The sequence below is a fragment of the Rhinolophus hipposideros genome (assembly GCF_964194185.1).
Source record: "Rhinolophus hipposideros genome assembly, chromosome: 22".
Taxonomy (NCBI): domain Eukaryota; kingdom Metazoa; phylum Chordata; class Mammalia; order Chiroptera; family Rhinolophidae; genus Rhinolophus; species Rhinolophus hipposideros.
Window position 1 is genome coordinate 4,448,008 of NC_138068.1, and position 27,351 is coordinate 4,475,358.

At 46.5% G+C, this 27,351-nt stretch overlaps 1 protein-coding gene across 1 annotated transcript; it reads right to left on the bottom strand.

Moving 5' to 3' along the window:
* Window positions 1–9,701: 9,701 nt before the first annotated feature.
* On the bottom strand, window positions 9,702–24,527 carry RAE1 (ribonucleic acid export 1). The gene is made up of 12 exons (XM_081033670.1): window positions 24,339–24,527; window positions 21,863–21,959; window positions 21,204–21,308; window positions 19,341–19,433; window positions 16,798–16,884; window positions 15,726–15,812; window positions 15,534–15,605; window positions 14,414–14,521; window positions 12,247–12,353; window positions 12,086–12,161; window positions 11,317–11,511; window positions 9,702–10,820 (listed from the first exon to the last, which is right to left on the bottom strand). The coding sequence occupies exons 2-12, from the start codon at window positions 21,950–21,952 to the stop codon at window positions 10,734–10,736; spliced, it is 1,107 nt and encodes a 368-aa protein (XP_080889796.1). The 5' UTR covers window positions 21,953–21,959; window positions 24,339–24,527; the 3' UTR covers window positions 9,702–10,733.
* Window positions 24,528–27,351: the final 2,824 nt, after the last annotated feature.

A 27,351-nucleotide genomic window follows, 5' to 3' on the forward strand; every position in this document is an offset into this window, starting at 1 on the left:
GGTGGCCCCACGTCCCCACGTGTCACCAACTTCTGCCTGACAGCCATTCACCCAACACATCCTTATTAATGTAATGCCCCATCAGGTGGCAGGCCAGGTTCTAGGCCCCGGGCATACTACAGGTAGGAAACAAACATGCCTCTCAGCTTCCTGCCAGGAGCTTACATTTTAGGAGGAGTAGAGATACAACAAATACTATATGTAGGTAAATTCCCAGGAACTTGCTGAGAAGGGAGCAAAGAGGAGCCGAGAGAGAGGGCCAAGCGTGACTTTAGAGGTGTACTTTAGTGTACTAAAAGGTGTACTTTAGAGTCAGAGGAGGCCTCTGGGAATTGGTGAGAGCAGGCAGTAAGAGCCAGAGCCGTGTGAGTGTAAGGAACAGCGGAGGGAACAGAAAAGATGAAAGCTCCAATGTGGGAGACACAGCCACCAACATTTATCAGCTATTTTTGAGTGCCGGGTACTTTTATGTGGTTCAGCCTCACACACCACTAAGAAGATAAACTCCAATGGCCTTGGAGTGCCCATTTGGGGCCAGGTCCTTGACTGGGTTACTCACATAAATTAGGTGACAACCGCAAAACAGCCTTTGTTACAGTAGGTACTATCAGCCCAGTTTTAAGGGGGAGGGGACTGAGGCTCAGAGTGGTGTCAGGTCACCCAGGGCCAGTAAATGGCTGGCTGATCCAGGATCCAATTTAGTCCTGCCCACAGCCTTGAAGGAGGCTTTGTCTCGCCACTTTGAGGGCTTGGGCAGGTGGGACCTCAGAGAGGTTCAGTAAAGTGAGACCTAAGTGGAAATCTGTTGGGCTTCTGAGAAAGCTTCTACTTTTCTGCTAAAAGTCGCAGTTGCAGCTGGTATTAGGCCCTCGTCGTTCTTTCTGCTCTGAACATGGGATGTTGCGCCAGCCATCTTGTGACCACAAGGCAAAGTCCTAGACACTCACAGACACCAGTCCTGATACCACTCAACTTGGGACATTTGGCAACGTCTGGAGACATTTTTGGTTGTCACGACTTGAGGGAAATAATGTTACTGGCATCTAGAATGTGGAGGCCAGGGAAGCTGCTCAGGTGCATAGGACATCCCCCCACGACAAAGAATTATCTGGCCCAAACTGTCAACAGTACTGAGATTGAGAAAACGTGTGCTAAACCAATGCCAACCACCCAAAGTGTTTAAGCCACTGTGAGTTGGGTTTTCCATGATGACAACCCAAAGCGCTCCCAGGGTGCATACACAGCTTGTCACTGCTACTGAACGGGTCAGCATGGCCTGGACAGGGGTCCTCCCCCGCTTCCCTCAGTCCGGGTGGCACGGGGTGCTGGGAGGTGAGTCCGGAGGGAGATGCCATCCCTTATGACCTTGGGCTGGTGCTGCTCCCCTCTAAAGCCCCAGCCCCTTCCCACAGCAGTGCCCTCTGTACTGGGGGTTGGGAAGCAGAAGGGAAAGAGAACAGGTGTGGCGACTCAGCCAGGCTGCTCAGGGTCACCGCCTGATCACTGCTGCCCGCGTGCAGGATGGTGTCCCAGGCTCGCAGCTCTGGTGTGTCAGACAGAAAGGGCCCTGTCCCCCTGCCCACGACCGACACTTGCCTGACTGACACAGCTCACTCAGAAGATGGCTGAGTGCTAAGTCCCACCTCACAGGCTTTGTCGCTGTCCCTACAGGGAGAGCCTGGACTCAGGACCCTGCTCTGGAAGGTCAGTCCTTGCCCGAGGTGGTGCCTGGGTATGAGCATTTGTTGTGGGTTGGACTGTGTCTCCCCTAAAATATGTTCAAGTTCTCCCCCCGGTACCCATGAATGTGACCTTATTTGGAAAGAGTTTTCGTAATATAATCATTTAAGATGAAGTCACATGGGATTAGTATGGGGCCTACTCCAATGCCGGCTGTCCTTAGAAGAAGGCCACGTAAAGACACAGATACACAAGGAGAATGCCACGTGACCGGCTGGAGTGAGGCATCTATTAGCCAAGGACTGCCATGACCGCAGGCCACACCAGGGGCTAAAGAGAAAGGCATGCTGGGGGTGCATTCTCCGCTCCTAGCATTTCAGAGAGAGTGCGGCTTGTCGACACCTCGAGTTTGGACTTCTGGTCGCCAGAAGTGGGAGAGAATAAAGTTCTGTTTTCCAGTTGCCCAGTTCATTGTCATTTGCTTCAATGGCCCCAGGAGACGAATGCTGACAGAGTCCTGAGCAGATGGAATCACTGCTCAGCTGGGAAAGGCGGCGGTCCAGCTAGGAGTCCTTGCACTTAAAACACCCCTAGTTTACGTCAATTCCTGTCCTCCTCACCCAACCCCCACTGGGAACAGAACCTGCGCCCACCTTCCCTGCACGCTTCCTGACCGTCTCCTGAGTTGGGGCCCTTTCCACTCAGCCAGTGGCCAGGCTGGGACCCCACCATCCCTACCTGCATCTCAGAGGCACCAACTGGCTGCAGCGCCAGGACCAACTCAGACCTTCAGTCCTCACTCAGCCCATCCTGGTGTTTGGATCAGCCGTCACTGGTCTGGAGGTGCCCAGGCCCTGGGACTCCCACTCCATCCAGGTGTCTTCTCTAGCATCCCTCAAACGCGCATGTCCCTGCCCAACCCGATCTCAGACATTGGTCTGCTTCTCCCTCCGTTGTCTCCCCACTAGACGTCAGCTCCAGGACGACAGGCTGCTGTCCGCTTTGTTCACTCTCATGTTCCCAGTGCCTGGCACGTGGAAAGCGCTCAATAAGTTCTGTGCTGAGTGAATGAATAAACGCCTGAATAATGCATTCCAGAAGACTGACACTGGGGGGATGGAGGGTCCCCAAAGCCTGTTTCTCTTCCCAGAGACGTGAGCATCGCAGGGTTCCTGTGGATTCAAGCCAGAGAGGCTGCCTCTTCATCTCAGAGCCAGGCTGCAGAATGGGGCGTGTGGCCACCTGCACCCACTTCAGCCCAAACCCGCAGCCTGAGGAGCTTTGAAATAAAACATCAACACAGCAAACACAGGAGGAAGCGCGAGAGACACGAGGCTGGAAGACTTTCCCATGTCAGCCGAGCCTGGATTGGGCCCCGCTGCTTAGCTCTGCAGAGACACCCGCCGCTTAGGTTCCTTTCTGTTCCTCCTCATCAAATGGCAAAAGTCACTCTTCCTTCTGTGCAGGCAGTGCCGGTGCCCTGGCAGAGAGAGCAGAGGGCAGGCCGAGACCAGACAGCCCTGCATTTGTGGCATCACGCACTCGCTAGTAACCACCTCTCTGGGCCTCAGTTGCCTCAGCTATAAAATGGGCATAATGATGGTTACTTCCTTCACAGGCTTTTATGAGGATGAAACAAGATAGTCCACAGAAAGTGCTGAGCTTGTTCCCATACTGCATAGGAGCTTGGTAAATGCAAACCCCTGCAATTTTCATGTTTCTGCCCGGCGCACATCAGTTTCCAGCTTACACAGCGGCCTGTGGCCAGGTGAGGAGGTGGCAACCTCGTCAGTCCTCCCACACACGCTCTCTCAGTGGTTCCCTGTTACCTGTGGGACAAAGTCCCAAATCCCTTTCTTCAAGACACCCTCCCTACCTCCCCAAACCAGTGCTGAAGGGCCCAGCCTCCGTCAACCTTAGATAAGCAGTGACTGCTGATATGTTAACATGGATTGAATGTGGCTGGTTGCACCCCAAAGGCTATACACTTTTTAGTTTGGGGTACTCCACTGGTTAGCTGGGAAGCACCGTTGTACAAACGGAAGCCCTTTTTCCCTGTATGGTGTGCAGCTAATACCTGAGCTGTGAGAAGTCTGACTCAGTGTTAGGGTGAGTGCTGGGCCTATCCCCACATCGGAGTGAGGGCGCCTGCCTGCTTCTGTGGGGGCAGCCTGGCAGGTGAATGACACCCCCTGTTCTGGGAGCGTGTTTGTGGGAGTGTGTTGTGGTTCCTGTAGGTATGGCATGGATGTGGAATCTATTCCAAGGTCAGTAGTAGGGACACTATGTCACACAGCTGAAGGGCAAGTGGCTACCCGGGAATACTGTCTTACTCAGCTCAGGCTGCTGTAACAGTACCGTGTTTCTGCGAAAATAAGACCCAGCCGGACCATCAGCTCTAATGCACCATTTGGAGCAAAAATTAACATAAGACCGGTATTTTATATTATATTATATTATTATATTATATGGCTCGGTCTTATATATTATACTATATAAGACCCGGTCTTATTTTACTATATAAGACCGGGACTTATATTAATTTTTGCTCCAAAAGACGCATTAGAACTTATGGTCCGGCTAGGTCTTATTTTCGGGGAAACACGGTACCACAGACTGGGCGGCTTATGTGGCAGAAGTTTATTTCCTCACAGTTCTGGAGGCCAGAAGTCCAAGCTCAAGGTATCAGCAGGTTGGGATTTTGTGAGGCCTTTTCTCTTTGCCTCTCAGATGGCCCTTTTCTCCCTGTGACCTGACATGGACTTTCTTCTGTGTATCTGTGTCCTAGTCTCCACTTCTTAGAAGTGCACCCGTCATATTGGGTCCGAGCCCACCCTAGTGACCTCATTTAACCGATCAATCATTTAAGGACCCTGTCTCCAAACAGTCACATCCTGAGGTACCTGGAGGTTAAGACGCCAACATGTGAATTTGGGGGGACACAAATCAGTCCGTAACAAATGCCTGTTTTGCATTGGCAGGCAGCTCTGTGTTGCTGCACAGAATCATGTGCGGGGCCTTCCACACTGGCCAAGAGAGTGAGTCGTGTTCACTCTCGGGATGAAGGGTTGAAGACTTGACAAATTCCCTGGATTCTCCGGCACCAGGAGCCATGGATCTAAAGACAGTAGGAAGTACTGGTCATTCAGCAATTCTTTCTCAGAAAAAAACCAGCCTCCATTGTACTTTCATTTCAAAGACTGACCCTGGAGCTAGAAAGATCCACGGAGAAAGGGAAATGGTGGCAAACACGGTGCATGAGGGGGCACCCAAGGTCAGGAGGGGCCACGGTGCGGCCCTGCTGAGGAAAGCAGCAAATGGTGGCTGCAAGTCCAGGTCGCAGCCAGTAAGGAAAAGCCAGCCCCTCCCGGTCCCGAGGCAGCCTCCTGAAATCTGGCCCGGGACCAACCCCCGTACATCACCTGGAGTAATGCTGACACGGTGCTGAAGGGCCATTGGGACGCTTCTGAACACTGAGACGCAGACGCAGAGGAAGCGGTCTGCACGTCTGGCCCGCAGCAGGGGAGGGAAAAGGATACAGGTGTGAGGGCCGTGATGACCCAAAGGGCAGCACTGATGGGGTCCATGTGCTGCTGGGGGGACATTCCTTCTAGGACTTTGTCCGCTTCCTCTCCCCACCCCACCCTTTGGCCCTCACCCAGTGGGGGAAACTGCAAACAGAAGAATGCACGCCAGGGGCAACCCGTTAGCTCACTTGGTTGGAATACGATGCTCATAGCACCAGGGTTGCCAGTTCGATCCCCGCATGGGTCACTGGGAGCTGCGCCCTCCACAACTAGATTGGGACATCTGCTTGCCTTGGAGCTGATGGGGCCTGAAAAAACACACTTAAAAGTTAAAAAAAAAAAAAAAAGAATGCATGCCAGGTATTTTCAGGGACCCACTTGCTTTCAGCAAGTTTGCAACAGGTTTTCCTTATTCGCTTTAGAAACGGGTGCTCACCTTAAAATGTATTTCTCAATGTATTGATGTGAAATTCACAACAGACTTAAATACATCAGGCTTCAGTGATTTATTCTTTTATGTTTGCCTTGTGGTAACATAACACCTATTGTGCTAAAAAAAACCTCTCAAAACTGCAGCCACAAGGGCTCTCCCTAGCAAGATCTGTGAAATAGGGGAATAAACCTCACTCAGCAGGAAGTATGGCAGAGCTGTGAAATGCTAGTAGCCTCTGGCGGTCGCCCCAGCACTGCCAGGGGAAACGGGGCTTGTGCAGAACTGTCTTTCCTAAGCATTGTCTCCAGGACAGACTTCCCACCAGGCCCTCTGGAGAGAGGGACTGGCTTCAAAATGTAAAAATAACAAGCCCAAATGAGTCAGTTTCAATAAATGTCCACAGAGCCAATCAATGCTCTAGACTTCATTAGCGTTTCGACACACTCAATACATTTGAAAACAATTTGTCAGAAAACACTTTTGAGAAGCTCCCCAGTATTCAAGGTGGTCATTAAGAGATCACTGCCGAGTGTAAAGACTGCCAAATAACTTCAGAAGGAAAACATGCAAAAGATTTTCAAACACTCTGCAGTAAAAGAAGGTGTATTTAAGATGGGATGTAGGTGCACGTTAATATTTGATGTGATGAGCGGAGGTACCTCCAAACGGCAGATGGCCCAGGGCAGCAGAGTCCGAGGGAAATATCCTGCCAGCCAGTGTAGGCACATGTCTAGTAGCCACGGTTACAAAAGTATGACCAGGTAAAATTAATTTTATTATCCAAAATATTACCACTTCAACCTGTAATTGAAACAAAAAATGAGATGTTCCCCTTTTTGTACCAAGTCTGAAAGCTGTGCATTTTACATTTACTTACGTCTCAATTCCGACCGGTCACATGTAGGTCTGGAGCTTCAAAGTTCCTAAAACACATCTAAAACGGGCCTCTTTGCCACCCGTATCCATGTGGGGTGGAGATTTACATTTCCAAACCTTCCCTTCCCAAACCAGGGCCGGGATGGGGCTAAGAGGTGAGCGGTGCTCACAGTTTCCAACACCACAGGCAACCAGGCCTCAAGACCCATAAGGAAACCAACGGGGACATTCAATTCTTAAGTGGAAAAATCAGGCCTCCGGCCTCTGAAAAAGTGTTGCTTTCAGCGTTTCCTAAGGAGGCCATCAATTTTTCTAAAGATAAAAGTGTATTATTTTAAAGAATATTCTTCTAACAGGATAAACAATCCTTTGATTCCACTCTCCACGTATCTTACAAGTCTAGTAACGCAGCAAACGGGGAGCCAAAACTGACTTCCTTTAATAAACTTGAATCCGTTCAATTGAACACAGGACCGTGTTCCCTGACGGCGGCATTGGAGGTATTGGCGCCATCTGCTGGCCGCACCGAAACACAGCCCCCCCACCTCGGCCCCCACCCCGTGGGAATCCTCTTACAAAGGTCTCGGACATTTTTCTCCCTGGGGAGAAGCATCCCACGGACGCCCCCCTTTCCTGGAAGTTACACAGTGGAAGCTAACATTTGGGCACTTATTTCAAGCCAACCATGGAAGCCCTCTGCACGCTTGAACTCTGAATACTCACTATCTTTTGCAGTAACTACTTTTAATGTCTCCCATTTTACAGATGAGGTCGCTGCGGTTCAGAGAAGCTTAAATCGTCTGCTCAGAGTTGGGAAGTGACAGGGACAGGATTTGAAGGCAGGAGGTCTGACTCTGCGTGCAGTTCTTAACTGCAATGTTGTGTGGACATTTCAAATGTCATATTATAATCAATATAACTACCCCTCCCATTCAGGAGGAAAGCGTTATGGCTAATTCTCTTGGCAGTATTACTTGAGCTTACTGAACCCCAACAACCCATCCTAAATCATACAAGAAGTAACAGGGACAGAAATCCCAACCCAGGATAATAAAGTATGTAATACTTACACGCATAAATACACATATACACACATTACGTCATGCAAAACAGTATTACCATCACTGTGTGCGATGTACTGGAATAAACTGTATCTTCTGTGACGCCCATTTTAAAAAAAGTACTAGCTGCAGCAACTATAGTTATTTCACAACCAGCGAATGGGTCATGATTTAATCTGGAAAATGCTGGCTTTCATGTGCCTATATTCAAGGACATGTGTTTGGTTCCTGTCTTACAAAGCCCCTCCTTCAAAGGAAACTCAAATTTTGCACCAAAAACAAATTTTCCCCACATCGCCTCCTGACAGGCAGATGGGTTCTACCAAGTAGGCTACAACACATAAAATAACATCACCTTAATAGAATTTCCCAGTGAGGTATGTTCGTTCGTCCCTTGAAGGTGACTTTTGGTGGTACATTTTAACTTTCTTGTATTATTTCATGGCTCATATTTATTAGGTTGATGCAAAAGTAATTGTGGTTTCAAAGGTTGGAAAAAAAACACAGCAATTACTTTTGTACCAACCTAATATTCTTTCATTTTCATTGTATTCATTTTTTATCAGTACCACTTTGGGCAAAAGATGTTAGTTTTCCATTCACTTGAATTCTTTTCTCTAACTTTATGGCAACAACAAATGTCTTTTTGAAAGGCAACTATGCTTTAAAAAAGTGGATCACTTTAAAGAAAAGGAAGCAAATGACAGTGAAAGCAGGGGCCGTGTGCTTGGGAAACCGTGCGGGAACCGGCCGCTGACCCATGGCCACGCGCCCGGGTCGCCATTTCTCATGAAGGACAATCCCTCAGTGCGGTAAGCCCATGCTCACATGGCCTGCCAAACCCCACGCTCCTGACAGATGAAGCCACCCGAGAGGGGGTTTAGGAGGGCAGGGTCAGCAGACCCCAGACTGGGGCGGGCACAGGCACGGGCTTGTACACAAAGCGCATTTCTATGCTTTTTCCAGGATCTGTCCCCGCTAGAACAAAGGGTCAGACCAAACATGACAGGAACGGAGATAAGCGCTCCTGAATACAACTCCTAAATCTGAACACATAGTCCTCTCCACCCGTTCGCGTCCACACTCAATAACCAAGAAAGTGGTGTTACAAACACGAGGACAGAAGCCTGGCAAAACCAAATGGAAAAATCAAGTGAAAGCAAAATGTGAACAGTAGAATCCAGGTGGTAGGTGTATGTTCACTGTAAATCTCAACTCTTCTGTACATCTGAAAATTCTCATATGTTGGGAAAAAATAAGTGAACCACCTAACACATCTTTTCCATGAGGTTTGGAGACTCTATGTTCTATTTTTAACTGGGTAGCCAGTAAATTATTAAAGGCAGAATGACCTCATATTAAGTCAGGATTACACTTCTTTTTGAAGTAGACAATACCATCAGATTTACAAACACCTATTGAGCACCTATTGTATGCAACATACAGTACTGGTGCCCTTAGGGCACGGAAATTGAGAGTTCTTCAAGACTCCCTAAGCCTTAGGAAACATGAAAACAAGTATCTTAAGAAGTTTAGTGATTTCCACAAATACCTCTGGTTCATCGTTTTAAGCTCCTGGTGGGCAACAAGGAGCTCCCTCACTCCTGCTTCTGGCCACTAGAGTCCAACCTTAGACTTGGGCAAATGTTTCAAATTTGCCAATTACATAAATTATCCCCTTGGTAATGTGGCAAGGCGCAATCATGGGAAAGAACACTCTAAAAACCTCATGACTTAGATTTATTATTTTGTGGTCATTTTCAACCATAGCTTGTAAAAAGAATAATGACACTAGGGCTCAACTAAAGCTGTAAATCTATTCCCACCTCTAACAAAAGCTGGCTGCTGAGACAGTCAAGCTTCGCTCTCCTCACGGCTCTTTCCCACTTGCTCTATCTTCCTGGGCAAACAGATCATAGAGTCACAGAGCTAACTCATAAAGGGGAGGGGAAAACAAGCTGTAAACAATTAACTTGAAAATTCAGATTTCTTTTTCTAACAGTATCTGCCCTTTTCTCTCCCCAAAAATAACTTTTCAGGCTAAAAGACAGAGCCAAAGAGTTAATGGGTCTGAATTCATTTGTGATCCGACTACCAAAGAATTTAAACCATGGAGGCAATCTCTTCCAGCAAAACATTTTATTTTCATTGCTTTTTGAGTAGGAAATACATCTTACATTATCGACACTAGATTTCCAAACTCAGCAAGTTAGTTTACATATAAGCCCCGAACGGTAAAGCGTAAGAAGCATTTGGGATCAAAGGGTAAAAACAGCAACAGACTCAAAAGTCAAACATGAATTAAGCCGAATTTCATTTGGTACTTACCAATCAGGAATTTTAAATTACAGGAACTAACAAAACAGCACCCCAAAACTACCACTACCGGGGGCACAAGTAAAGAGCACTTCCCATGCCAGGAACGTGGGTTCTGACTTGAAGGCCACACAAACACGACCACAGAGGCCTGTCCCTCAGCACAAGGACACTCCCCATTTCAGTCACCAGGACAGCTGCCCAGCGTAGCCAAAAAGCACCAGGGATGGTGGAGACAGGAATGAAGGAGGGAAGAGAAAACCGCACTCAAACAGCCCACCAGTGGTTGGAGACGTTGCTAGGTATCCCACGTGGTAAAGAGTCACAGCTCAGGACTCCGTTTCCTAAGGAGAAAGATCTCTGCGTTTCCCAAAGGGTGTGGGAAGTCACAAATGAAAACCCAATGATGCTGCAGCACACGACGACCCCTTCAAGGCTTACGGGATGGGCGAGAAGAGGGACAAAGGGAGCTTAGCAGGAAGCCTTCAGAATGCTTTATTACAAAGTACAGTACAGGGTTCATGAAATGTTTCCCAGCGTTCTCTATCACAGACATTGCTGAACGAAGCTCTGGGAAATCCTGGCGGCCGCCCACGAATCTAACTTCTACAAAGACACCACCACCCTGAGCTAGAGGAAATCTGTATTGGGCAGTGGAATGGAGAGACTAACAGTTGCTGCGGCCTGCTGGGCCCCTGACTGCTAAACAGTGCCATTGTTTTCCCCAGGGGCTGAAATCCACATCCATGGCTGACAACCCTCCAAAAGCTGGGATCCAAATTCGTACAGACGAGGCAGCGTGGAGAGAAAACAACTCTGACAACCCACCAGTCTCCGCCATTACTTCTTATTCCTGGGTTTCAGCTCTTCAGCTGCGTTACGCAGGAAAATGTAATTTTTCTTTTGGGGATTATAAAATTCATGTCCCTAAAGGGGGGAAGAAACACAGTGATCTTATTAGGAAAAGGCAAAAGTTAGCATTTTGTGGGCACTTTCTGTATGTCAAGTCCTGTGCTACAGGCATGAAGCAGAAATCTCTCTGGAGGAACTAAACAGGAAGATGGAGAGCCAGAGGTTAAACAAACACTTCAGTCCTCAGAGAAGAGCCTGAGGACATGGTGGAAATGTCTTCAGTGTCCCCCTTGGAGGAGTCTGTCTTTCAGCTGTTGACTCTTTTTAACCTGCTGCCACGTTAGAGCCATGATGGCTGCCCTCAGGGAGCAAGCCCCCTGGGAGCCGTGGTCACCCTCGGACTGGAGGTTTCACGGAACAGGAGACCTCTGACCTCTGACCTCCCAGGGGCAAGGGCTCCTCCCAGGGTGAGCTGCCCCACAGACCCAGAGAGAAGGGGAAGTACGAGTGAGTGGTGGTTAGTGTGCCCGCTTGTGCCCATGGAGGGTGCAGCGGGCCCGGGGACCCTCACCTTGGACCAGTCGTAGCTGGAAGCATACGCAAATATGTTTCCATTGTGATTGAAGCAGCAAGCTGATATCGGCTGATCTAACTGTTCTGAAGTCTTTAGTTTTGTTCTGGCATCTTTGTCCCAAAAGCTGAATCTACCATCAGATCCCACAGTTGCAAGGGTACCGTGAACAGGATGGAACGCGATTCCATTCACCTGTAAGGATTAACACGCATGGTGAAGTAGAGAGAGGAGGGAGAAATCCGTTTGGCCACGAGTGCTTCTTGCTTCAGTTAGGAGAGAGAACGCACCGCCAGTCCTGTGGTTAAAGCTGGTTGCCTGCCAATCACAGGACAAACCAGCCACGCTTCCAGACCAATTGCCAGCCCAGAACTGAATCTTGTCTCTTGTCATGCACACAAGTCACAGAACTTAACAACTGTGCAGGTAGTGACACCATGGCGCAAACCTCAGGAAAATGACATTTTCTTGCTTAGCAAACAGAATTCTTGGTTTTTATTAATAGCCAAATCTATAAATTGTCTACCAGCACCATGAAGGAGGGGAGACTCTCCCCCAAAAGTCTGTAGCTTGCATTCAGAAGCAAATAGAGAACAAAGATCGTCAACATGTTCATAAAAACAGAAAACTGAAACCTACAGTACAAGCTGTTTATCTCCAGATGAGAACACACTTGACACAATGATTTTTTTCTGATCCCGTAATGACTCAGCTTCCCCTCCAAGCCGACTTTCTGCTGCATTGTCAAGGTTAAAGTTCTAAAACGTACCGCATAGATGTCCTGAGGGGCTGAAGTATTGGTTCCGTTAGATCGGTGACATTTAAATGTAAAGTTATCCTTGGCACTGAAAAACAAAGGCCCAACTAAGTTTTCCTTTAAAAAAAGAAAGTCTCACGTGAAACCTTGAAAGCTGATCGCGTCCCACTTACGGATTTGGGGGGTTGATGTAGTGAATAGCGACTCTCCCCTCGATACTTCCCAGGGCAAAACCAGTCGGCTTGTTCTGTTTGTCTTTAAAAATAGCTACACATCGATGCTACAGTTTAAAAAAAACAGAAAAGCATATTATCACAATGTAAAACATAACATTTCATCACTACTTGGAAGGTAAATGATTTTTACCCCAAGTTTGGGTTTTAGAAGAACCAGAAACGTGTTACTCAAATGTGATAAAGAACATACTTCTCTTCCTCCACTAAGCACTATTTCCTAGTAACTGTTTAATCACTGTATTCAGCCACGTGATTTTATAGATAAACGGCAGAGCACATGCTTCGACCCAATTGCTCGTTCTTCCTCTGCCAACCCTCTGAAGGCCTACCCATCACCCCAGCTGTCCCCCAGTTCCCATTCTGTTGCTGGCCCCTCGTGGGGAGCAAGACCCATCACTCTGCTTCGCGCCCACCACTGACGAGGCGGGCGCCCTTCATCCAGTCAGCCCGTGCTTCTGTGCCTCCGCTTCCCCAGCAGGAAGTGAAGGCGCATCTGCCGGGTGACCACAGGGGAAACAAGGATCAAGTGGGCCAGCGGCTGGGCCCGCACTTTCCAAACCACGAGCATGCTATGCAGACGTGACACTCTGCCCTCGATCCAACACTGAGTCTGGGGACCCAAAGGAGGATTTCCTGGACTCTACAAAAGACCCCACAGAAAGCCCACGACCCAGCCTCCTGGGGCAGAGGAGCAGGGGCTGGGGCACACATGGGTCCTCACTTCTGCCTTCTGGCCTAACCAACATGACCACCTACTCCCGAAACTGGGCATTTTCACTCCTGTGAGTTCAGTCAGGTACTGGGGCAGGACCAGGGCCGGGGGGCTAAGCCACAGTAGACGAAGGTAAAGAGCCATTTCTGTTATCATGATGATGCCAGAGCATGCAAATTTCCTATGTGAAAATTGTACGCTAGTTCTCTTTGTAGACTATTTGCCTTTTTTTTGTTTTTTCAATAGCAAGCCCATTACTTCTGTGAATAAAGAAAACATTAACGAAGAGACAAGCGTCTGTAAGTTCTTAGAGGATAGGAGGAACCACGACTGGTCGAGCTGTGCCCCCCAGCTCAGCACAGCATCTAATGCACAGATCAGGAACCGCACAACTCCAGGGGTGCAACTTACAAGAACGTAACTGTACAGTGACCCTATGTGAAGACTGATGGCAGCCATCCCATAACCAACAAAAGGCCAGGGTGCCTAGCAGGGGTGGCAGGAAGTGAAGCCAGACTAGACTAGGTTTTATCGAGGAGTCTGGGATTTACCCAGAGGGCAATGAGAGTCAGTACTGGGCTGGGAGCAGGGGCGTGGCAGGTCCATGTGTGGTTGTAAGAGCCCGGGACTCCTGTGGGGGAGGGAATGGAGCAGGGCACAGGTCTAATCTCTTACTGTCACTCAAGTGTGAAGGAAAAGAGGATCTAGTGGCACTGGAGGAGGGTGCAGGGTCAAGAGAGGTTGTTTTCATGGATGAATCAGACGTGAGCACGTTTCAGTGCTAATGGAGAAGTACGAATAGGGCGAGAGAGTGAAGACACAGGAAGGAGGTGGGGGTGCGGGGTCCCACCACAACACTGCCTTGGAGAACACTGTCCCCACCGAACACGTGGGAAAGGGCAGGGAAAGTGCAGGCAGATTTCTACTGTAGACTCAGCAGGAGGAGGAGGAGGAAGTTCCCAACCACCAGCTTGTTTTCTCAGTAGGAGTGGATCTGCACTAAGACAAAGGAGGGAGTGTCTAGGAATCGAAGAGGGTAAAAAAGACCTAAGAGTCCATGGCAAGTGGAAGACTGGGCCGAAGACGGAAAACCTAGTTACCGTCTGGACATGACCAACGCACAGTTGAAAGCTATGCATTTATTCACAATGGAACCAATCCACTGAGGCGCAATTTTCTTCAGTAGCATTCAGCTATCCAGGGGGAAGTTCGGGGAGGATAGGAGGGGGGCTTATCTAGAGATAGAGAATATTCACTCACTAAATATTTGTTTGTATCCTTAGATTCACTCCCTTTGAAAACGTTACATGTGTTTAAAAGTACAAGTTGACTCCACACGCAGGCGTACGGCAGGTGCTAGATACACACTTCTTGATTTGACTTCTGACTCACCTGGTGTTTCAGTGGAGATTCTATCCTCCTGAATTCAGAAGGCTGGTTCTCTAATTGATAGACAATCAGTCCCCTCTCTGCGGTTGCCACCACGGCCATAGGATATATCTAGGACATGGAGGAGAGCAGACACATGCTGGAAATAAAGGACTGTGCTCTTTCTTTTTTATTATTCCCATCCTCCCCAGCCAGGAGTGTGCTTTTCTTATACCAAAGTATTGGATCAACTTTTCAGAGTCACCAAAATAAGCCTGAATTTTTTCTATGTTTAAAAATCCAATGTGATCAACGTGTTTCATGAAAACCTAGAGAAACTGCATTTGAAAGTAGAAGATTCATATATTTTTACTTTTTTAAAACTATACTATACGTGAATACTTAGAAAATATGCTATTATGCTATATTTCGCTCCAGTCTATTTTCTGAGCATTATACATACATGTGTGTTTTTACGTAACCTGTATCATTGACTCAGAGCGTGTATTCCAAGAATACCAGCAGTGACCGTCTGATAGTCTCTCCACTGAACCTACTACAAAGTTCATTTAACCATGGTCTGTCTCGTTGGCCCATGAAATCATGGCCGATGTTTCACTATATTACACATAACAAAGACCATTTGAATCTTTATTTTTCTCATGACAAGTTCATACAAGTGGAATTACTGGGGCAGATGGTACAAAACTTTAAGACTTATGCCTAAACAGACGGAGAAAGTTCTTCAGTTTCTCTCCCACTCAGACAGTCCCCAAAGATCTAGTACACGCCAGGAAGTTACTGCTCCTTTTCCTCCAGCCGCGCGATAAATGTCATATACTGACGGCATGCAGCTATCGATATATTAGGTTGGTGCAAAAGTAACTGTGGTTTAAAAGATTAAAAATAACTGCAAAAACCGCAATTACTTTTACACCACCTTAATATTCGAAAAACAAGTAACCAAATACCTTGACACCTAGTTTGCAGTAATTCCGGAACAAATGCAGCACAAAATTCTCCTGATTTGAGATGACTGAGGCAATCTGAACTACATCCCATGCAGCTATTACGAAAGTTGAGGGATATCATAAAAAATGCTTTTATGTTTTAAAGGAAATAGCTATTGTTAGATATTCCTTACCACGTCAGCACAGTAACACCTTTCAGGGAGTTGCAAAACCATCATTGGATTTGATGATCGCGTATCCCAAAACTAAAAGAAAACAAAAAGCCAGGAAGTGAACCCTCAGAGCTACAGCCCAAAGCGTGGGGTAAATGAAGACGTGCCGCCTCGGCTGGGCCATGCGGTCCTCAGCATGTGCATTATAAATACCTTCAAAGTCTTATCCCAGCTCCCGGTCATCACACAGCTGTAGTTTGGTGCTTTGATCCAATGTATAGTTTTAACGGGAGCGTCATGCTTTCAACAAGACAAAACCAAAACAGATAAAGGTAAATGTAACAATGTGCTGAACAGCTTTAGTACTGAAAATCCAAAGAGAAAGAACTAATTTAAATATTGACGTCACACCAAACAAAAAGGAAATCTTAGCCCTTCCCCATGACCAAAACATTCAGTGTAATATGAGAGCGTTTATCTACCTTCCGTTCTCAAGTTTGATTTTACCCATAATTAACTAGTATATGAGAGTGAAAGTTAGCCCCTCCCTAGGGAGATGATCAGAAATAACTAGCAGGGAACTCCACCACCGTTTACTTCCTTACTGACATGACTTGAATTCAGAGATCAAGGACATGCTTCTCACACACAGCACTGTGCTCTAGAGTATGTGGTGCCTTCCCGAAAATGTTTCGGTGCCACGGGCTCCTCCTCAGCAGGCCAGACCCTGTGGCTCCAGGTCCGCTCTGCTTTGCTACCTCCGCCTTCCTCGGCAGCCTTCATACAGAACCTGCCCGCTGTCCCTGAGGAGACTCTCAGAGCTCGAGGGGCACGTGGAAGGGATCCTCTCACGTCTGTACCTCTCTACCTAGTGACAGAACCTGGCACACGGCAGGCATGCGTTCAATCCTGGCCGGGTGAACGAGTGACCAAACACGTTGGTACAAGGGAAGCCACGCACTGCTGCTGGGATTCAAGCACGTGAATGCTGAGGGCCACCTGGAACATCTGTCTTTTACAGATTTAAAGTCACTAACGCCGTATGGTGCTATCCTCACTCACACACAGTGGAGACGCAAGATAAAACAATCTGTGAAAGACTAGTAGGAATGAGAATGGATACAAAACTGGTGTTACTTTTGTATGAAAGAGGGGGTTTCTGATATACTTAAATCTAACTGATACAATTTTGTATAGTCAAACTGATTTAGAGAAATATAGTTATAATTGAAGAATCATCACAACCTTGGGCACCAGCCCTTTTTAGAAGGCAAGTTTCTATTACCTGTGCAATTTGTATTGCTTGGTTACTGTTAAGGTCCCACATTTTGGCAGTTTTATCACAAGAAGCCGTAAATACTTTGCTCCCATCCTAAAATGGAGAAAATCTGTCATTCTAAGAAAAAGAAAATCCATATGTATATTTAGATATCAGGCTGAACATATTCAGGCAGGTTTCGTTCTGCATTTTTTATTTTTCCAGTTATTTGAGGCTACCATATTTAAACTACACTGTTATATACAAAACACTTTTTCAGCTCTATTTTTTATTATTTTTCCAAGAGACGGTATGTGAACAGGATATAACAAATTCAAATGGCACTTAAAGTTATATGATGAAAACTGTCTCTCTCCCACCTGACCCTTGCTGTCCTCAGAGGCAGTCGTGGGCCACTGACAAATCCTTCAGGAAAAGACTCTGCATATCGTGTCCACTGTATCCCCAGTGCTTTAGCATACTAGAGGTGCCTGCTAACTATTTGCTAAAATAAAGAATGCTATTATCTGTTGTAGTTATCTTCACTTTATATGTGAAGAAATAGATGCAGAAAGATGATGTAACCTGCCAAAGTCAAAAAGCTGGAGGAGATAGAGCTGAAATCTGAACCTAGGCCTGGACTGGATGAGATGCTGCTCAAAAAGCTACAGGCCCGTGGTTCCCTTTTCTCTGAACATTCAGCTCAATTCTTGCCTCTTTAATGAAGCGTTCACGGCATCCTTCCCAAACTTTGTATGCTGCACTCATTTTGTAAATGCCAACAGTCGCTCAGTAAGGTTTGGGAAACAATCCCTGTGTCAGTTAACTCTACTTCTTACCATACTTTATCAGAAACTTTACAATTCTGATCCATTACCAGGTTAGCAAAGATAGACAGGTAAAATAAAATAGAAATATTTAAAATCTATTCAAGTTGCTATTTTCCCACATGTAAATTAAAAATAAGTTTTATCTGTAAAAAATGCATCATTTTGCATGTTTTCTTATATCTATTATTAGTTTCATAATAACTCAATCAAATACGTCAGGAATACACCTTACAGATGATAAAAATGCCGTAGAGAATCCTGTCAAAGCTAGTATCGTAAAAGGAGAAACTATGGCTCCTAAACTACCTCAAAATGTTTATAAATAGAATCAGTTTTTGTCAATAAGCTAAATAAGATTACATAAAAACATAATGTAATTTAAAATGACAACATAAAATAGAGTAGCTTGGTGTTTCCCACAAAGTTAAACACAGAACTTACCACATGACCTGTCATCCAACTACCAAACATTTACCCAAGAGAAACGAAAACTCTGGTTCACAGAAACTCTTGTACACAAATGCTTACAGCAGCATTATTCAGGATGATCAAAATGGGAAACAACCCAAAGGTCCTTGTACTGGGGGGTGGTGAACTAACGATGATACTTCCAGACAGCGGATACCCATCAGCAGTAAGAAGGACAAACTATGACCGACACCACAACCTCGATGGGTCACAAATGCATTTTCTGAGTGAAACAAGCCAGACTCAAAAGGTTACACGCTACAGGATTCTGTTCATAGGACATTCTGGTAAAGGCAGAACTAGAGGGACAGAAAACACATCAGTGGTTTCTAGGAGCTGGGAGTTGAGGAGGTCTGACTACGAAAAGGCAGGAGGGAATTTGAGGGCTAATGGATCTGTTCTCTATCTTGACCACAACTCTATGCACTTCTCACAACTGACAGAATTATACACTATAAAAGATTCAGTTTTACTGTTTGCAAGTCACATCTAATTAAGCTGACAAAACATGCCTATGAGGCCCGGGAGGGACCTTGAGGCTTAGCCTCCTTTGCATGGAGGTACGTTTATCTGCTTCTATCGGTCAGGCCCCTTTGTTTTCCCACTGCTGCTGGGTTCAGCCACCAGGAGAAGGGCTGGGTGTCAGTCCCCCCACCCCACCCCCCGCCGTCCCCGCCAATAGCTACAGCTTTCCCTGTGGCTTGCCATAGGTACTTCACTTTTCCCATTGGTTTCTCTGTAAACAGTCCTTTCCTTAACCTCTCCTCAATCAACAATAACACCAACACAAAAAAGGAAAGAAGGAAGGACGGACGGAGGAGCGAAGCAGAGGCAAATAAATTTGAACATGTTCACGTACACTGCTGATGTTCAAGGATCAGGGAGGAAAAAAACCAAAAGACTTCAAATGTTTAAAAATAGCAGATGATCATTTTTACCCCCTCCGATTATTTTCTGAGACAGTACATTTTAAAACAATGTAAGCTCATGGCATTTAAAGGTAGGAAACGCTTCAAGAAATTATCTAATCCTTCATTCAAGGTACCGTGTCAATAAAATAATGGATTCTGATGTGAGAAAAGCTTTCAGAGAGATTAAAGCTAAAGCTGACTACATGAGGAACACCAATAAACTGCTGCATTTACGTTAAGAAACTTACAACTCCTGTAACGTGCATACAAGCTATGTGTTCTGGATTACATAAAACCAGAAAACACGCAGATCTTCTGAATCCCTCCCAGAAGAAAGCAGGCAGAACAGAAGGAGACTTACGTCGCTCCAGCACACGTCCAGCACAGGCCCCGTGTGCATCTGCTGGGCTTTCGGTATAGTCTGCCCGCTGTCCTGAACTTCCCAGCAGCGAACCTACAGGAAGACAAATTAATGCCAACACAGAAATGTAGATAAATTACGTGTATTTAACACCTGAAAACTAATGGGGTGCAACTGAAATACAGATGGACTTCCCATATCAACCTAAGTAACTTCAAGAATGAAGCAATTGAAAAGTATTTGCAAGGAGCTATTTTCCTATTCCTATTTCTAAGCCATTCTTTTGCTTAGAAAGAACAAAAGAACAAACAAACACACATTCTTTGGCCTTCACCTGAAATTGCAGATTATTTTCTCATCACGGCTATGAGCTATATCTATCTTCTGAAGTAGAATGCCATCCATCACCATTCAGAGAATCAAGACCGAAGTGGAACTTACCTTTCTTCTCAGAATACTTTACTTTGACTTTTTATATCACCTTTTTCCTGATTATAAAAGTAATGCATTTTAGGGACTTCATAAATATAAGGAAACAAAAATCACCTTCCGCCCACCTGAAAACCAGAGTTGATATAGTTCAGTGTGTTTTCAGTCCTTCTATGCACACATATTTTCTTCAAAAAACTAGATTATACAGTATCTTCACTTTGGTAATTGCAGCTTTTCTCACTTGCATCAGTTGCCAAAAAACATTCTTCTAACATTTTTTAAGCAAAGAATCGACTGAAGTCTCTCCAAAAACTACATGTAGAAACCAAACCTGCTCAACCATGACTACCTTCCTTCCCTGCTGTTCCCCCCCACCCTCGCTGCACTGCTGACTCCCTGTTGCAGAAACTTTCCCCAAAACTTTTAAAATGGTATTCCATCATACGGACATACCAAAAATTACCATTGCTAATAGATATTACAATTTTCTAAATTTTCACGCATGAAGACCTTTTCAAATGAGGCGGTTATCGGGTAGTGGCTAGGAGCAGATTCCCAGCCAACTGCGTGGATCAGCTTCCTGGCTTGGCCACTCACTTAGACACGAGCGCTGGGCCAGTTACTTGACATCTCTAAGCCTCATGTCAAGTTTCATAAGCTGGAGATGACAGTAGATTCACAGTGCTTTAGCTGCTGTAGAGATTAATTCAGCTACACATAGAAAGTACACACCAGAGCTCCTCCTCAAACACCAGAAGCGGGAGTCACTGAGAGGGTATAAACTTAAGGATTTCCGAGAAATACTGCCAATTACCCTTCAGAAGAGCTGCAGCATTTTACATCACTAACCAGTAGCGCATGTCGGGCTTTAGCTTATCCTTGCCAGCACCAAGCACAAGTCTTTTAGATTTTTTATTTTTGTTAATTTGATAGAAAAAAAAAGTCTATCACGTAAATTTGTGTTTATCTGATTATAAATGTGGTTGAATGGTTCTAGTTTCATGGGCCCCTTGAGCTCCTTTTCTGAAGTGCCTCTTCAGATCCTTTGCTGATTTTTCTACCAGCTTTTAGCTCGTTTTTGTACACTATGATTTTTTTTTTGTCTTTCTTTTTTGTGTGTAACAGGTAAGAATAATGTCTGTGCAGAATCGCTGCTGTATCTAAACTTGAAAAAGTTTAATATATGCCTGAAGAACACTTCCAGGATACCTAGAAGGAAAATCTGCGTATGCCACCACGAACATTCATTCTCAACGAATACTACATTTGATTTGGGAATACACTTCAAGGTACTGAACAAGAGCAGGAATGTCTAGAAAAGAGCCAGGAAGAACTTGAACTTGGCTTCATTTGCTTGGCAAGGATGGCGCCAAAAGGAAAGCTAAAATTGCCCATACAAAAAGACAGGACATGCATTTAAGGAGCACTTACATCGTTAGCCCACGATCCTGCAATAAGAAAGTTCCCCGGCAACGTTGGTGGGCTAAAAGATAGACAACCAATACTGTCATCAGGAGACGATGTTACTTCAATATCCTGGGAGGGAGAAAGCCAACGTTAAAATGCATGCATCATCACAATTTCATTCAAAATTGCTTTCTTTCTCACCAAACACCTCAGAGAGGACTTTCCTCGTGTGCTCAAGAACTAACCGAATTTGATTTGTCTTACTTTGCTAGGAAAGGAAGTGAATAAACCAGTGAAAGTACTAGCACTGCTGGGACTAGAAGCAGTGCGCTAACTGAAATGCCCACCACTTCACTCTTGCCCCGAAGTGCCTCATCATACGTATCGCCTGCCCTGCTTCCCCGTGCAAATTCTGATTTCAACAGTGTGGGCCGGGCCCTGGGAACCTGCAATTTTAACAAGCACCTCGGCTAATTCTGGTGATTGGGAAAGCCAGGGGGAACAGGACACTAGTCCAGGGGACACAGTTTCTGTGCTCCAATGTCTGAGAAAGCGGCTAGACAAAGTTTCAGAGTTTTCACCCCAAAGGAGGCTCCCAGCTATCTCGGTCTTTCCCGCGGTCACTGCTGTGGGAAACTCCGGCCTGTGCGCTTTCTACAAGCCTGAGGAGCCCCCTCTGGTACCTTCATAGGGTTGTGGTTGTCTGTGGTTGTGCTGCCAAACATGCTGGTCCCACCAGTTCCAAAACCCGAGGTTGTTCCAAACAGACTCATTTTGACCCTAAAAAAGAATGGAAAATGTTAAGGACAGGTCCTTTCTTAAGCAACAAATATCACTGAGAGGCAATATAAAGCTAATTAAGTCACAGAAGGGAAATAAAGTCTACATGGCTTGATGCCAGGTCTCTTTGTTTTGAAAAGCTCTAAATACGTGCATATGATAAGCAGAGTGTTTTTTAAAAATATACTTTCTATTTTAGAGTAGTTTTAGATTTACAGAAAAATGTGAATGTAAGCGAGTTCCCATACACCCCACATGTAGTTTCCTTCTGCATTTTCCATTAATAAACCAATATCGACGCATTACAGCAGAGCACTTTTTCAGTCACCAGCTAGAAAATCAATTCGCTCATTCTTGACACAGAGACACTAAGCTGAGCACCAGAAATACAACAGAAAGCCAGCCGAAGGCCCCATTATTCCAGGGTCCCCTTTAGTGAGGGTCCACTTTCTTCTTACTATTTCTGCAGGCTGGTTTAGGTCAATATCTCCGCATGAAGTTATTATACTTACAAAAGCAACCAGTCCTGGCCGCGATTCAGCCATTTCTTTGCAGGAGCAATTTAAAAAAGTAACCCACTTTGGTCTGCTTGAGCACCCAAAAGTCTAGACATTTACCAGCAAGAATCCCACTTTGAATTTTTTCTTGAGCACACGGTCTGGTAGGCCTAAAAGGGTTTGGATCATGCCACTCACCAGAGCTAGGACCCCATTCTCAAGAGACCTCATTTTCCTGTTCTGCTAACACAGAACATTAACACCTTCTCCAGGGGTATTCAGATCCAATCAGATTATCTACGTAGACAGTGCAGTGTCTAGGCCAAAGTGTGTACAATAAACAACTTTCCTTGTAAGGAGAAAGTCTATGTATTATGACCCCCTGATGACGCACGTGTTAATGCCACATTTTCATTCTGTCTTAAGTTACCGTATTTTCACACCGACGTCAGTCACCTCTCCCAAAGGAGCCTAGGAGCTGAGTGACTCACTAACAGGGTAGCATCTCTAAAGAAAACAACACAGAATGGGGAAACTGCTAAGATTTTAGGAAAGGCATTTGAGTTTCCCGAGCTTCATGAAAAATACGCAAGTGCAGACATACTGGGTAAAAGCAGCAGCTGTGAGCACATGAATATCTCGGAAAGCGACTTCCCGAGAGGACGTAGTGCTGGCCGACTACCTCCGTCTTCAATGTTTCAGGAATGTACTCTAAATACCAGTTAACTCACAGCAAACAAAGCAAGACAAGGACTCTGCAATCAGAGAGCAGGGACTAGCCGTATGGTTTTGGACAGGTTATTTAACCTGGGTTTTCTCATCCGTAAAAACAATCCCTGACGCCCGTGTCCCAGGGTTACGAAAACCAAGTGAGGTCACCCACGGTTCCTTCCCCCTCTTCAGCCACCGATACGGCAGAGAACATTCTGCCCTGAGCGCTGGACCCAGGGCCGAGCCTCGTCCAAGCGCTAACGGGCCTGTGCGGACCACGTGCCCTCCCTGAAGTGCCCCGCTTCCTTTCTGCGCTGACAGCAGCTCCTGCAGCTCCCCGGAGCCCCGGCCGCTGTCGCTGTCACCCGGCCGCTGTCACCCGCGGCGCCGCTGTCACCCGGGTCCTCCTCCCGCCCGCAGACCTCGCGGTGGAGGGGTCCCACGACGTGTGATGTGGACACAACTGTCCTTCACACTCCGCGCGCCCCTCCGAACGTCCCCTATCACTGGGCCACCGCGGGAGGTCACGCTTTAACGACGCTGCCAGGGTCCGGTTCCCTACAGTCGTGTCTGCAGGGGCCGCGGCCGCGCTCACTAACACACCCACCTCCCCGTCCCCCCGGGAAGGTCCCGTCGCGAGCCTCGCCCCCCCCGGAGGACGGCGGCCCCGCCCCGCCCCAGCCCGGCTCGGCCCGAGCCCGGGGCGGTGGGGGGAGCGCGCACGGCGCGGACCAGCCCCCGGCGGAGGGACACGCGAACACAAGGACTCGGTTTCCGAGGGCGACCCGGGCCGCGGCGGGCGGCCTGCAACGAGATGCCCTCCGGGGGAAGAAGGGCCACGGGAGGTCTCCGAGGAGGTGGCCGGTGTCTGGTGAGAAGCCAGGCACACAACGGGGAAGCGCAGAGCGACAGCCGCTGCCACCAACCCGTGGGACCTGCCCCGTGCCTCCGTTTCCCCACAAGAGAAACGAGAGGGTTTAGCCCCGAGGGGACCGCCACGGCCCTTCCCGCTCGGACGTCACTCCCAGGCGCCGTTAACGACTGTTAACGAAGCCCGTCCACAGTCCGGCTCGCGCCCCAGGACCTCGCCACCGGGCGCACTCGACCGAGGGGACCCGGCCTGGACGGCGCCATGGCGGCGGGTAGCGGGAGAAGGCGGTGCGGGGCCTACCTGAGAGCCGCGTTGCGGCGGGAAGCCGGTGGCAAGGAGTGGCAGGGACTCGGGAGCCTGCGACCCCGCTCCGGCGCGGAGGAGGCGACGGCGAAGCGACGCGAGCCAGAATCTCGAGAGGCCGAGGTCTTCTCACGCCGGCGGAGGAAAACTGCCCCATTCACCGTGGAGACGCCGCGCACGCGCCTCGGAGCCACTTCCTGTCTGGCCCGGAAGGCAAGAAAGAAAAAGGCTCTTCCTGCCGCAAGGCGGTGGCACATGCGCAGAAGCACTGTTGACGCCGAGAGGAAGTCCTTCTGCCAGCAGTTTGCGGATTAGCCGAAAATTCACATTTGAAGGACCGCTTTGATAAATCCTCATCCCCGGCTGGTGCAGGGTAGTATTTTCTCTAGTGAATTAAAAGTCAATTCAAGTCCAAGGCCATCCTCTGAGAAGTTGATAAGACGCTGCCCGAGTTCCTGCCTTGGCTTCATTGTTTGCGAGTGGGGTATCGTGAGCCATCCGAGGCTCTCGACCTGTTTCCAGCTGTAAAATGGGATAATGATGCCTAACTTCCAGGGCCGTTCTTAATTAGTTTCAAGTGAAGTAACATACGTGAAAGACTTTTGCTAAGTGTAAGGTTCCATAAGAATGTGAAGGGGCTGTTAGGACACGTGCCAACTTCGAAAATTTCAGCTGGTCGCTTTTTTCCCCTTTCAGGAATATCTGAAGAAAAAGAGAGGAAGGCATCTCCCGAGATACATGCACTGGATCTTCCCCTTTCCTACTCAGTGTGGTCTGCATACCAAGAGCCTTGATATCTGCAGGGAGCTTTAGGATCCGCGGGATCTTGTCATAAAATTCATAATCAGGAAGTCCAGGGTGGACCCGAGAACCCACATTCCTAGCCAAGTCTCCGCTGGGATTGCTGGGCCACGCACCGCAGTTGAGCACCAAGAATCTGGAGCAGGTATTTAGAATCACCTAAGAGAGCCTTTTAAATCTCTGATGCCTGGGCCTCACTCTCAGATTCTGATTTAGGTGACCTGGGGTGGAACGGAGGGAATTCGTATTTTTTAAAAGCTCCCAAATGATTCTAAGATGCTCCCAAGATTGAGAACCTCTAGTCTAGATAATAATAATAATAATAATAATAATAATAATAACAACAACAATAGCAATAATAATAATAATGTTATTTTGTGCATAGATGACCCCCCTCCTGAAATTTCCAGAGCAGTCCTATAGTTACTATAATAACCTCCATTCTACAGACAAGGAAGGTGAGGCTGGGAGGTAACATGACTTGTCAGAGATCACAAAGCTGGTAAGTAGAAGAGCCAGTGCCAGTGAAGTGGGTCCTGTGCCTAACTCTGCTACCAGCAAAACCCAGCAATCACCTCTGAGACGGACTCCCTCTTCAACCACACCTTCCCCCATTCTATCCCAAATGGATCATCTCATACCATCCTTCCTTTAAGCTCTCCAAGCTCACTCAGCGCTGATCACATTCTGCCTCATAATGCAGTGTATTTGCCTCGTCTAATTTCCTTGATTTTAAACTTTATGTCTTACTCCCATGTATACCCTTTGCAGTATCTTACATATATTCAGTGTTAATATTTGTTGAGTTATACCGTTCTATGCCTGAGGAATCTTCCAGACGCACCTATTATAATGCAGATTCTTGTATAAGCTTACTTTAACAAATCTTTCTCCTATTTAGGGCTCTGTTGAAAAGCTGCTTTTGTAGATACTATCAGTGGAACAGCAGCAGCCGCACGCTCAACCAAATATAACTAGCATCCCCTGACTCTTTCTAAAGGGTGGTATTCACACACACACTTGACATGAATTATCTCATTTAATTGTCACAGTGACTCTATAGGATAGTACTATCATTGTTATTCCATTTTCCAGTCCATAAAACCAAGGCCAGCTGGTAACTCGTCCCAGCCACAGGGGCAGTGAGTAGAAGCAGAATTGGGATGAGCAGCCTGTCCCCCAAATCTGACTCTACACCTCCACAGATGGTAGATTGTGGTGAGTCGTACTACTTTCTCCCCTTAGAAACAAGAAAGGTAATCGCTACAAGCTGTGCCCATGGCTATGATTATTGAGCCATAGATTATAGGTGAAAAATTATTAAAAATAATTAAAATTAAGTTTTGGTCGTGGCTATCATTCACACTGGTAAACCCCTCTGCAGTTTTTACACACGGGATGTTTATGAATGACTACACAGTTTATATTCCATTTCTAAGTGAATAGAAATGGAATATATTTGTAATTTTCCATCAGTTCCTTTTCATTTATAGTGATATTTATTTCTGAAATTGTAATAAATTTTTTTAATATGTTTAAAGTTGTGTAGATATTAACAGCTTGGTTGCAAAGAAGCACACACTAAGTTTGCTTTTAAAGGAATTGGGGGCCTCCAAGGCTGATGATACAAAATGGATTCTTGTCAAGGACTCAGTCTCACACAGAAATCCTGTTTTCCCCGCCCTCTTTTGTTGTGTCTCAGACTCTTTAACCCCATTCCTTAAAACAATGACTTGAAAATGTCTTAAAGAAATGTCCATCCCAAGTAATGGGAGGATTTGAAAGAGCAGTAGAGCTTTTGCCAGCAGAGGTCAACCTTGGCTCATTTTAAAAGGATTGTTTACTTGGGATCCAGACCTTTACTAATGAACAGAACTAATATTTCTCAATACTTTACTACAAAAACATTCTGTTGAAAAAAATGTACATGTACATATGGCTTAGCTTTGAAAGCATTTTTTCTTTTCAGCACCACTGAACAGGTCTCTATATCAAATAGTTCAACTGAGACATTCTATTCAAGTCAGATAGAAATCCTGGAGTGTTTTTTGCCTATTTTGTTTTTTTTCCCCTATGAAATCGTGATTTCTGAAATCACTTAGCATCATCATTGATGAGAGTCAAATTTCCCAGAAACCTGGGGATATTACACAAGCTATTTGATGAGGTTATAATTATGAACCCATAAGGAAAAAAGATACTCTGAACA

What these genes read in the sequence shown, in the direction of transcription:
- RAE1 (XM_081033670.1), bottom strand. Translation starts at nt 21,952, where the DNA reads ATGAGTCTGTTTGGAACAACCTCGGGTTTTGGAACTGGTGGGACCAGC. An exon ending in GCTGGGATAAGACTTTGAAG is followed by an intron (nt 15,606 to 15,725) that starts GTATTTATAATG and finishes GTTTTCTTTTAG; the next exon opens with TTTTGGGATACGCGATCATC. An exon ending in GGTGTTACTGTGCTGACGTG is followed by an intron (nt 14,522 to 15,533) that starts GTAAGGAATATC and finishes TCCATGTCCTAG; the next exon opens with ATATATCCTATGGCCGTGGT.